Source organism: Aquarana catesbeiana, linkage group LG08 (genome assembly GCF_042186555.1).
Source record: "Aquarana catesbeiana isolate 2022-GZ linkage group LG08, ASM4218655v1, whole genome shotgun sequence".
Classification (NCBI taxonomy): domain Eukaryota; kingdom Metazoa; phylum Chordata; class Amphibia; order Anura; family Ranidae; genus Aquarana; species Aquarana catesbeiana.
The window spans coordinates 261885564-261897705 of record NC_133331.1 but is presented as its reverse complement, the minus strand read 5'-3'; the positions used below and the strand labels follow the sequence as shown (position 1 = coordinate 261897705).

The 12142-nt window shown below is 41.9% G+C and overlaps 1 protein-coding gene across 1 annotated transcript in view; it reads left to right on the top strand.

Moving 5' to 3' along the window:
• The window catches only part of LOC141105371 (membrane-spanning 4-domains subfamily A member 4A-like), a 119006-nt gene that overhangs the window by 61384 nt on the left and 45480 nt on the right, over positions 1-12142 (top strand). Inside the window, exons 3-4 of the mRNA XM_073595238.1 lie at positions 1091-1201; positions 3742-3798. Of these exons, the coding sequence (XP_073451339.1) occupies positions 1091-1201; positions 3742-3798 (168 nt within the window). The remainder of the gene's footprint in view (positions 1-1090; positions 1202-3741; positions 3799-12142) is intronic.

Below are 12142 nucleotides of genomic sequence, written 5' to 3'. Positions count from 1 at the left end.
CTTTGGTCAAAAGGGTTTCTGAGATTGGGTCCTTGTGTCATGAAGAACCATTTCTGACTTTCTTGCCGGACCGTGTGGTTCCTTATCCCCATGCTCGGCTCAAACCCAAAAGTCACTTCAGTGTTCCATGAAAACTGAGAAATTGTCCTACCCACATTTAGGGCCCAGGGGTCCACCAAAGCTCATCCTCTGGATGTAGGCGAATCACTGAGGGAATACCTGCAAGTTACTTCCCCCCTTAGACGCTTCAACTACCTGTTTATCTTGCACTCTGGTGTTAACAAAGGAAAGTGAGCTTCGACCAGAATGATTGCAGCCTGGATTGTCCAGTCTATTCAGCAAGCTTATAGGGCTAAGGGCTTGGCTCCTCCAGAGGTAAGTATTTGATAATAAATTTTCAGTTTTAAACAGTAATCAGTGCATTTTTATGTGTCAAAAGTGTCCGATGTGTCTGCCATAATGTCGCAGTCTCGCTAAAAATTGCAGATCGCCGCCATTACTAGTAAAAAAAAATAATAATAAAAATGCCATAAATCTATCTATCTTGTAGAGGCTATAACTTTTGCGCAAACCAATCAATGTATGCTTTTTGCGATTTTTATTATCACAAATATGTAGAAGAATACATACTGGCCTAAACTGAGGAAAAAAATTGCTTTTTAAAAAAAAAAATTGGGGCTATTTATTACAGCAAAAAGTACAAAATATTGTGTATTTTTCAACATTGATCATCTCTGCAATTTTTATTTTTTGCTCTATAAACAAAAAAAGAGCGACAAATACCACCAAAAGAAACTCTATTTGTGGGGAAAAAAGGACATCAATTTTGTTTGGGTACAGCGTTGCACGACCGCGCAATTGTCAGTTAAAGCGACGCAGTGCCGTATCGCAAAGAATTGCCTGGTCATTGAGCAGCCAATTGGTTGAAGTGGTTAAAGTCAGTAAATGAGACTTGCCATGAGAAGCTGTCACTGTTGACCTCTTTACTTACCTAGTTTTAGTCACTTTACTGCATTCTCAATGAATTACACGAGATAGCACCAAGGATAATTATGGCCCGTCATCCATATTATTATTTTTTTTCCTGCAGATTGTGCTGATTGTTTCTGGTATCTTGGAAATTGTTCTGGGTATAGTATCGATATACACAGGAGCTCTCTATTCCTTGTTCAGTGGAATCGATTTTTGGGGAGCAGTAGCTGTAAGTAAAAATATTCTCTGATATTATTTTACTGAGACACAGAAAATTCTAGTTACATTACTGAGACACAGAATATAGGTAATTCTAGTTACCCATTGCTCAAGCATTTGTTAAAGCAGAACTACAGGATTGGCAAAAAATACCCCGTTAATATACCCCGCAAAACACTAAACAGTTATTATATTTGTGAAATTCCTTACCATTAAAGAGAAAAGTCTAATTGAATTTTCAGGAAGTCCTCTCTGTAATTCAAAAAATGCAGCATGTATTCTGCCAAGGAGGAGCTGTTAGATCAGAGATTACATCATATCATCTCCTCTCTCTCTACAGGAAAAGGAACTACATTTCCCATGAATCTTTGGGAATTACAGTGAATGTGGGTACACTAGGCCTGTACATGTTAAATGTGAACAAGCCCACTTCAACATAAATCACGCCCCTCATTCTGCAGTCAGTCTCATCAGTGCCGATCAGTGCGGTCTCATCAGTGCTGCCTCAGTGCCCCCTCAGTGCAGCTTATCAGTGCCCATCAGTGCAGCATATCAGTGCTGCCTTATCAGTGCATCCTCATCAGTGCAGCTTATCAGTGCCCATAAGTTCAGCCTCATCAGTGCCGCCACAGTGCAGCTTATCAGTGCCCATAAGATCAGCCTCATCAGTGCCGCCACAGTGCAGCTTATCAGTGCCCATAAGTTCAGCCTCATCAGTGCCGCCACAGTGCAGCTTATCAGTGGCCATAAGTGCAGCCTCATCAGTGCTGCCTCAGTGCCCATCAGTACAGCTTATCTGTGCCCATCAGTGCTGCCTCATCAGTGCCACCCTATTATAGCCTCTTCAGTGCAGCTTATCAGTGCCCTTCAGTGCAGCCTGTGCCCAACAGTGCGGTCTCATCTGTGCCTACCAGTGCAGCCTATCTGTGCCCTTTAGTGTCCATATGTGCAGCAGGGATCCTTACCAGACCTTAGTTCAGTATGTAGTGAGAGTATACAGCAGGTTAGTTCAGTATGTAGTGAGAGTATACGGCAGGTTAGTTCAGTATGTAGTGAGAGTATACGGCAGGTTAGTTGAGTATGTAGTGAGAGTATACGGCAGGTTAGTTCAGTATGTAGTGAGAGTATACGGCAGGTTAGTTCAATATGTAGTGAGAGTATACGGCAGGTTAGTTCAGTATGTAGTGACAGTATACGGCAGGTTAGTTCAGTATGTAGTGACAGTATACAGCAGGTTAGGGCAGTATGTAGTGACAGTTTATGGCAGGTTAGGGCAGTACAGTGAAAGTATACGGCAGGTTAGTTCAGCATGTAGTGAGAGTATACAGCAGGTTAGTTCAGTATGTAGTGAGAGTATACGGCAGGTTAGTTCAGTATGTAGTGAGAGTATACAGCAGGTTAGTTCAGTATGTAGTGACAGTATACGGCAGGTTAGTTCACTATATAGTGAAAGTATACAGCAGGTTAGGGCAGTATGTAGTGACAGTTTATGGCAGGTTAGGGCAGTACAGTGAAAGTATACGGCAGGTTAGTTCAGCATGTAATGACAGTATACAGCAGGTTAGGGCAGTATGTAGTGACAGTGTATATGGCAGGTTAGGCCAGTACAGTGACAGTATACGGCAGGTTAGGGCAGTACAGTGACAGTATACGGCAGGTTAGGGCAGTATATAGTGACAGTATACGGCAGGTTAGGGCATTATGTAGTGACAGTATAGGGCAGGTTAGGGCAGTACAGTGACAGTATATGGCAGGCTAGTTCAGTATGTAGCGACAGTATACAGCAGGTTAGGGCAGTATATAGTGACAGTATACAGCAGGTTAGGGCAGTGTAGGGTGAATAGTGACAGGTTAGGTCTGTGTGTAGTGACAGTGCTCAGTCACTTATAGCATGTCAGGTGATGGAGATTCCCAGGCTACTGTGCTCTCTCCTCCTCTTTCTTCTTTAGCTGCAGGATCAGCCTGAGGGGAGGAGTTTGTAGGAGGCGTAGAGGAGGCAGCCACACCCCGACCCCACCCACCAACTCCAGCTGCCTCTGGAGTCAGTGAACATCTCCGAGGGACAGCCTAAACTGATTTGTAACACTCCCCTGTTGTCTGACAGCCTCCCCTACACCACTACAAAAATATAATGGTTAATGAGCACTAGATTTGCAGCTTGGATCATAAACATAAGAAATTTAGGCATAATTCGAAAACCTAGATTTTTTTTATTACCCGGAGCAGTGATTTTCGCTGTATGACCATGCATAGTGTAGCACAGCCTTTTCACCAAAAGTGTGCTTTCATGCGCCTCAGCCTCATTCATTCTTATGGGTAAGCCGAGCTCTGGAGTAGGAATGAATATGGCCATGGATCAAGGATGGTAAGCTTTTGTCCAGGTGGGCAGCACTGAGGGAAGTAGGGGAAACTGATTATTGAAATATTGTACCAAAGGCACAGCTGTCCCCCAAAGTAAAACTCACCCCAAACCACTATGTCATCTGATTACTTTATATTATGATATTATACTTTAGAATAACATAACCTTCTTCTTCAATTTTTTATTAGTACATCATTGCCGGTGCCCTGACCATGGTGGCTGGTACTAATCCCAACATCTGCATGGTGAGTTTATATTATATAGATATTGTACACTGTATGACCCAATGACATTCACCAAACATTCACTGTACACAATGTAATATTCCATGTCCAGCCTGTGGTACACTGTGTCATACTGTATGTTGCTGCTGTACATTGTTATACACTCTCTATACCCCATACTGCTGTATGCTGTATTATACACTATATACCTCAAACTGCTGTACATGCTCTCATGTAGATGTACTACCCACCACCATACACTCCGCACTCCTCTCTTGTACATACTACCCATGCCAGACACTCTGCACTCCTCACCTACACATACTACCCACCACTATACACTCCGCACTCTTCTCCTGCACATACTACCCACCGCCATACACTCCGCACTCCTATCCTGTACATACTCCCCACCGCCATACACTTTGCACTTACATGCATATATTGTGCTGCGTCATACTGTATTTACATCTGTACATTGTGCGGCATCACACAGCACTCACACCAATACATTGTACTGCATCGCTGTACACTATGCCACATTGCACAGTCCTGCCTGCACTCCTGCACTATATAGAACATTACATACTTCTCACCAAAGTGTTCATTGTCTTAACAGTATCTGGTTAGTAAGCAGTCCCTGACTATTTTAACTAAAGCCTCATATACACGATCGGACTTCAAACAAACTTTTCCGTGGATTTCTGTCCAAAGGGCATTGGCCGTGAACTTGGTATGCATACACACAGCAGGACTTTTTCAGCCAACTTTCACCAAATCACGTGGTTTTTCAGCTCTTTACCGCCACCCTTTGGTCAACTTCTGTATTGTTGTCTGATCTTTTGCATTGGTTTTGAGCATGCATGTTTGTACTTTGGACTAAAGTCCTATGGACTTGTGTACACATGATAGGATTTTGCACCATAGGACTTTTGTTGCCGGAAAGTTTGTCTGTTCGCACAGCCAACATTTGTCCGATGAAAACCGAAAAAATTTGTCCGATGGAACGTACACACGGTCGGATGTTGCCTTAAAACAGGTAATTTGCATGTTTGTTGTCAAAAAGTCCGTTCGTGTGTATGGGCCTTTAGGTTGTCTTTAAAGTAGCCTCAAAAAAAAGTTAGCTCTTTGACTATTTTCAGTGTAAGCAAAATCATATGTACTAAAAGAGTGTGTGTTTTGTTTTTTTTTTTTTTGTTTTTTTTTAGGATTGTGCTGAGGTTTATACGTGTCTGTGAGACACTTACTTGTGGCACAACAATCTAAAATTATTTTATGGAGACAAGAATACTTTTGTGTTATTTAACCAAGCCCCTTCCACTGTTAATACAAGTTGGCCATACCCACTCTTCACCGCTGCGCGCGCCACATTACTACTCCCTTTGGGGCACCCAAAGCTGTCCCAGATCTTTTACAATCAGTCATGAACCTTGGAATACTGGATTGTCATGAAGCTTGGAATACTGAAGTATTTCTCCTTTGATTCTATTACACAGTGGGGGGTTGTCTGCCCTGTCTTAAGGCTAACCCCCTCCAGACGGCTCCATGGTCTGGAAGGAAAGCATTGTTCTGTGTTTGACCATTTGTTTATGTACTTTAATTATCCCCTGGGGCTTCTCTGTGTCATTACACATATCAGTCCACCAATTCAAGCTATCGGACCACTCTCTGCTGACCTTGTTTCAAGTCCTCATTTGCATGGACAAGAGGACCTGAGTGAAGACTAAAGTGTACTTTATAATTGACCAATAGGAAAGTGGTTGTTGGGGGCGGGGTGTTCAAACTGCTGTGTATAAAAGTGTGTTGTGTGCATCCAATAAAAGTGAGATTCCTGTTTGAACTTACATACAGCCTGCCTGGTGTTTGTTCTGAGCCATCACAACTGGATTAGAACGGCACATAGCTGTAGTTCTAGTCCCGGAGCATCGGATGACTGAACCATCAGACGTTGCGATCTGCAATCTGATTCTATAGCCACAGAGGAGTGTCAGGAGAGTGGAACCGAGCGAGCAGGGGCTCGTTACACAATCCTATAGTGTATTCTACAAAAAAAAAATCCTGTGCGCTGCTAAAGTGTTCGGGTTTTGCTTGGAAAAAAGGTGGCAACCCTATACCCCATACTACTGTACACTGTGTTCTACACTATATACCCCATACTACTGTACACTGTGTTCTACACTATATACTCCATACTGCTGTACACTGTGTTCTACACTATATACTCCATACTGCTGTACACTGTGTTCTACACTATATACCTAATACTGCTGTACACTGTGTTATACACTATATACTCCATACTGCTGTACACTGTGTTATACACTATATACTCCATACTGCTGTACACTGTGTTCTACACTATATACCTAATACTGCTGTACACTGTGTTATACACTATATACTCCATACTGCTGTACACTGTGTTATACACTATATACCCCATACTACTGTACACTGTGTTCTACACTATATACCTAATACTGCTGTACACTGTGTTCTACACTATATACTCCATACTGCTGTACACTGTGTTATACACTATATACCCAATACTGCTGTACACTGTGTTCTACACTATATACCTAATACTGCTGTACACTGTGTTCTACACTATATACCCCATACTGCTGTACACTGTGTTCTACACTATATACTCCATACTGCTGTACACTGTGTTATACACTATATACTCCATACTGCTGTACACTGTGTTCTACACTATATACCCCATACTGCTGTACACTGTGTTATACACTATATACCCCATACTTCAGTACATTATGTTATATATCATGTACTGCAAATATACCTTAAACCACTGTATGCTTTTCATAATCCAGAGCCCTGTACACAGCGTTATACATTCCACAATAGTAGTGGAAGGTCGTGCCCTTTTGAAGTGCTGCTATGCTACATTAGGATATCTACTACAATGAAAACATATACAGTGTAAACACTTAGAAAAAAAAAACACATAAGGTATTCAATATACAGTAATACATCATATTGTGAGTAACGCGGTTAACGAGCGTTTCCCATTATGAGCTCTTATTTTTTTTTAAATCCTGACTCGGTTTGCGAGCGTTGTCTCGCAAAACGAGCAGGATTCAAGCCTCTGCCGTTTGCAGTACCACATTTGGCCAGAGGTGCGGGGGCTCCAGTGACACTCAGAGAGGCTCGGAAACACTCAGGAACCAAGTGTTTCCGAGTGCATCCGATCGGCTCCGAGTGTTTCCGGCGCCCCCCATCTCTGGCAACATGCAGTACTGCATACAATAGAAGTCACTGTGAAACAAATTATCTGAGTTTCCATTGACTTCTATGCGGAAACTTGCTTTGATATACAAGTGCTTTGTATTACAAGCATTCTTCTAGAACGAATTATGCTCGTAATCCAAGGTTCCACTGTACAAATAAGCTTTGCGGTAATCCAAACATATACAGTATATATAAAAGAACAATCAATGAATCAATGGAAGTAACGTCACAATGCCACTTGCGGTTTACTCAGCTGCCATTGGCATCAATTTTAAATACTTTGAAGTCTTTTGGACCCCTGATCCCTCCATAAAGAGAACCTGTCACTGCCTATTACTGTTACAAGGAATGTTTACATTCCTTGTGACAGCAATAAAAGTGATCAGATTTATTTTTAAAAATAAAAAAATAAATTTAAAAAATAATTAAAGTGCCCCGTTCCCGCGTACCAAAGAAAATGCATACTTAAGACACAGTAAACAGTGTTCAAATCGCACATGTGAGGTTTCACTGCGATCATTAGACCCCGTTCACATTGGGGCGCCTCTCCATTCATTCCAATGTGTATTTTCCCACTGGGGCGGTGCGTTGCAGGATGTTCCAAAAAGTCCTGCAAGCAGTATCTTTGAGGCGGGTTGGGAGCGCTGTATTTAGTGCCCATTGGAGTGAATTGGGAGCGCTTTCAAAGCGCTTTGAAAGCACCACAAAACGGGAGTTTTAACCCTTTTTTGGAAAAGTGCCGCTTAAACAGCGCTAAAACGAGCTGCACTTTAGCGCAAATGGATGGGTGGCTCAGTGTGAAAGGGGTCTTAGAGCAAGAATTCTAGCTCTAGACCTTCTCTGTAACTCTAAACAGGTAACCGTTAAAAAAATTGAAATGTCGCCTATGGAGATTTTTAAGTACTGTAGTTTGTCGCCATGAGTGCGTGCAATTTTAAAGCCTAACATGTTAGGTATCTATTTACTGTCACAATATAAAAAAAAAAATTGGGCTAACTTTACTGTTTTCTTATTTTTTTTATTCAAAAAAGTGTATTTTTTCCCAAAAAAAAATTGCGTTTGAAAGACCGCTGCACGAATACGTAAAATATTGCAACCACCGCCATTTTATATTTTACTCTCTAGGGTCTTTGCTAATATATATATATATTAGGGCTGGGGAAATTAAAGATTAATTCCTCCATTAATCGTAAATTTTTTTGATCAGCAGGCTGTCTGCCCTGGGGCCGCTTTGGGCCAAGCTGTGGCTGCAGCGCAGTGCTCCGCTCACTCCTCCTCCACTATATGTCATACACAGTCTGCGGGCATCATAGACGCAGTGTTCTGTCTATCACACGAGCTGATCTAGGAGGAGGGCGGGACTTTTGTCATAGCGCCGCCAAAGTTTTCACACTCAGCTCCGAGACACACAGCGGGAGATGCCCACAGACTGTGTAATCCAGGCACAGGCACTGACTACAGTGAGGCTGCGATTATGGGCACGGTGAGACTGCATTATGGGCACGGTGAGGCTGCGATTATGGGCACGGTGAGGCTGCGATTATGGGCACAGTAATACTGCATTATGGGAACGGTGAGGCTGCAATTATGGGCATGGCAAGTCTGAGATTATGGTCACGGTGAGACGGCATTATGGGCACAGTGAGGTGCGATTATGGGCACGGTGAGGCTGAGTTTATGATGTGTGAGGTCCTAGCCATTCCCCTCTATCTCTGGCTTCGGCTGTTGCCATAATCGTGCTAAATCAGCTAAAAGTAGTTGGATCTGTATGTGCATTATAATTAATCGAAATTAGTCGATTAATCGATTAAAATTTTCACGTTCGATGAATCGTTTTTTTTTTTTTTAATCAGTAACAGCCAAAATATATATAATATGTGTGTTTGGGGGTTCTAAGTAATTTTCTAGTAAAAAAATACTCATTTTAACTTGTAAGCAACAAGTGGCAAAAATAGGCGCGGTCCAGAAGTGGTTAAGTATTTCAAAATACCTGATCTGGCAATTACTAAATGAAGGGTGAGTAACCCTGTGCACTAAACGCCATTGGTATTATAACATAACTTTTAATCAAATTATATAAAACATCTCTATACTGTGTATATATATATATATATATAGTGTGTGTGAGTGTATGTACATAAAGGGAGGGTTTTTGTTTATTGGTTGGCCAGTAGTACTGGCAGTATAATAAAAAAAATTGAGGTAATTTCCGGTTCCTATTGACGTCACTTCCGGTATCATGGAACGCACACCATGAACGGCGCTTTTGTACTCATAGCTCCATGTTTTTTTATGCCTGGTTTTATCTTCTTCTTGTAAGTATTGATTTTTATGCGCAATAAATCCTTTACCAAAGCGGTACTTCACTATCAGTCCCTTCCTTTTATTTTGGGTACCTTTCATCCGAGCCAAGTATCCTTAATAAGTGAGGTTTACTTGATGATCTGATGTTCAAGCTGCCATTCCTGGCCACCACTATTAAGCCTGAGGTGACCCCTAGACTGAGAAGCTGGGGGACCATTCCATCTGGTGAGTTGGGGACACAGGAGGGGGTGTTGTGCTCCAATCCAACAAAAGTGTTCCAGAGTTTTCAAGGTGTACCACATCAGTCAGTCACTTTATATGGACTTTCACTTTTTTTAATGAATTGTTTTCATTTTCACTAATGTTGTGTCTGCTAGCGCTGTAATTCATATTTATTATATTTGGTGATTAGCACATTGTGTACAGCAGCTGCACCTGATATTTCATTTTATGTTTTGATATATTTTCTTACACTATTATTTACTACGCCATCAGCGCAAGTTTTTATATTTAGAATATATTTGTATATAGTAGTACTGGGAGTGATTAGTGTGCACAATACTAAGACCCCTTTCACACTGGGGCCGTGGCCAAGCGCTGCTCGTTTTAGCGGCCCTTTACAGCTGCTTTTGGCCACTAGCGGGGCGCTTTTAACCCCAATAAAAGGGTTAAAAACTCCAGTTTTGCCACGCTTTTCAGGCTTTTTGATTCATTCCAATGGGCAGGGCGTTTTGGGAGCACTAACAACCCACCCCAAGGATGCTGCTTGTAGGACTTTTCAGAATGTCCCACAAGCGCACTGTCCCAGTGTGAAGAGGCACACTGGAATAAATCCGAGGTGGTTTTCAGGAGCTTAGCAAAGGCTATTTCTAGCGCTGAAGCGCCCCAGTGTGAAAGGGGTCTTAGTAGTCTGGGCGGAGAAGAAAAAAATAAAAGATGGAGAGAAGAAGGGTAGGAAAAACCTCCTAGCTGTTGTGTAGCCTACAGGTCAATCATCTCCCAACTCTCAGGAGCTACATGAGGATCCTAAATAAACCTCCACTTATAGTGATAAGTGCAGCTACCTATGATGTATATTCCTCCTCAATCCAAGTCCTGAATGGCTCCCAGACTGACTGTATCTGGCAAATTCCAAATAATTCTCCCTGACAGAGCACAATTTAATGCCTCCCTCTGCAGGTTTATAATCTAAAAGGGACTTGAATTCCTACAGAGGCAAATAATCTTCTCAAGACTGGTTAGCTACTGGTATCAATCACACCCATCTCCCCTGAAAGGACTGGGAATTGATTGCATTTTCTCTGCCACACCCATATCCTAGGGAGTCCTGATTAACCCCTCAATGAATATATTGTAATACATGTTCCTATCAGGATACTGCAGGTGCAACTCTACTATATTGTTCACTTAAATATACAACCTACCCTGACAAGGTCTACTTCCAAAGTTAACCACTTCCGGACTGCCCACCGTCATTTTACGTGATGACTTTGAAAGAGGATATCGTTGTTATGGCAGCAGATAGCTGCCATAACCCCGGTACCCTCTTCTTCAGCGGGCGGTCCGCTACAAGATAAAAGTGGTCTCTGCGGCAGATTTGCCGCAAGATCACTTTTATTGGTGGCGGGAGAGGGCCCCCCCCCTTCCGCCGCAATCCGGTGCCCTCCACCACTTACCGGAGCCGTCGGCAGCGGCGATTGCCTGGGTATGGAGACGAGTGAGGGGAAGATGACCCCCACCCGTCTCCATATCACTGCACTGCTAAAAAAAAATGGCCCTTTAAGAGCTATGGGCAGAAGTGACGTTTTGACTTTGCTTCCGCCCATAGCTCCTAAAGGGCCATTTTTTTTTTTTTTTAAATGACAATTTTTTTTTTATTGCATTTTAATGTAAATATGAGATCTGAGGTCTTTTTTGACCCCAGATCTCATATTTAAGAGGTCCTGTCATGCTTCTTTTCTATTACAAGGGATGTTTCCATTCCTTGTAATAGCAATAAAAGTGACAATTTTTTTTTTTTTTAAACGGTGTAAAAATGTAAAATGAAAGGTAAAATAAAAGGTAAAATAAATAAGACAAAAAAAATTTATTAAACGCGCCCTGTCCCGACGAGCTTGCGTGCAGAAGCGAACGCATACGTGAGTAGCGCCCGCATATGAAAACGGTGTTCAAACCACACATGTGAGGTATCGCCACCATCGAGAGCGAGAGCAATAATTCTAGCGCTAGACCTCCTCTGTAACGTAAAACATGCAACCTGTAGAATTTTTTTAAACGTCGCCTATGGAGATTTTTAAGGGTAAAAGTTTGTCGCCATTCCACGAGCGGGCGCAATTTTGAAGTGTGATATGCTGGGTATCAATTTACTCAGCGTAACATTATCTTTCACATTATAAAAAAAAATTGGCTAACTTTACTGTTGTCTTATTTTTAATTCAAAAAAGTGTATTTTTTCCCCAAAAAAGTGTGCTTGTAAGACCGCTGCGCAAATACGGTGTGACATAAAGTATTGCAACGACCGCCATTTTTTTCTCTAGGGTGTTAGTTTTTTTGCTATAAAATTACTTAAAAACATAAAAAAAATTATAATGTTTGGGTGTTCTAACTAAACAACAAATATCAGAAAGAGGCTCGGTCTTTAAGCGGTTAAACAGAATATCTACCTCAGCAAAAAACAAACCTGCATGTACTTGGTTAAGCTGCCTCATATAAAGCCAAGTACTACCAAAGTCTAACAATTGGTTATCCTAAACACAGATACTGCCTCAAAAGCTGGAGACACTAATCAAACCTGTCTCATATA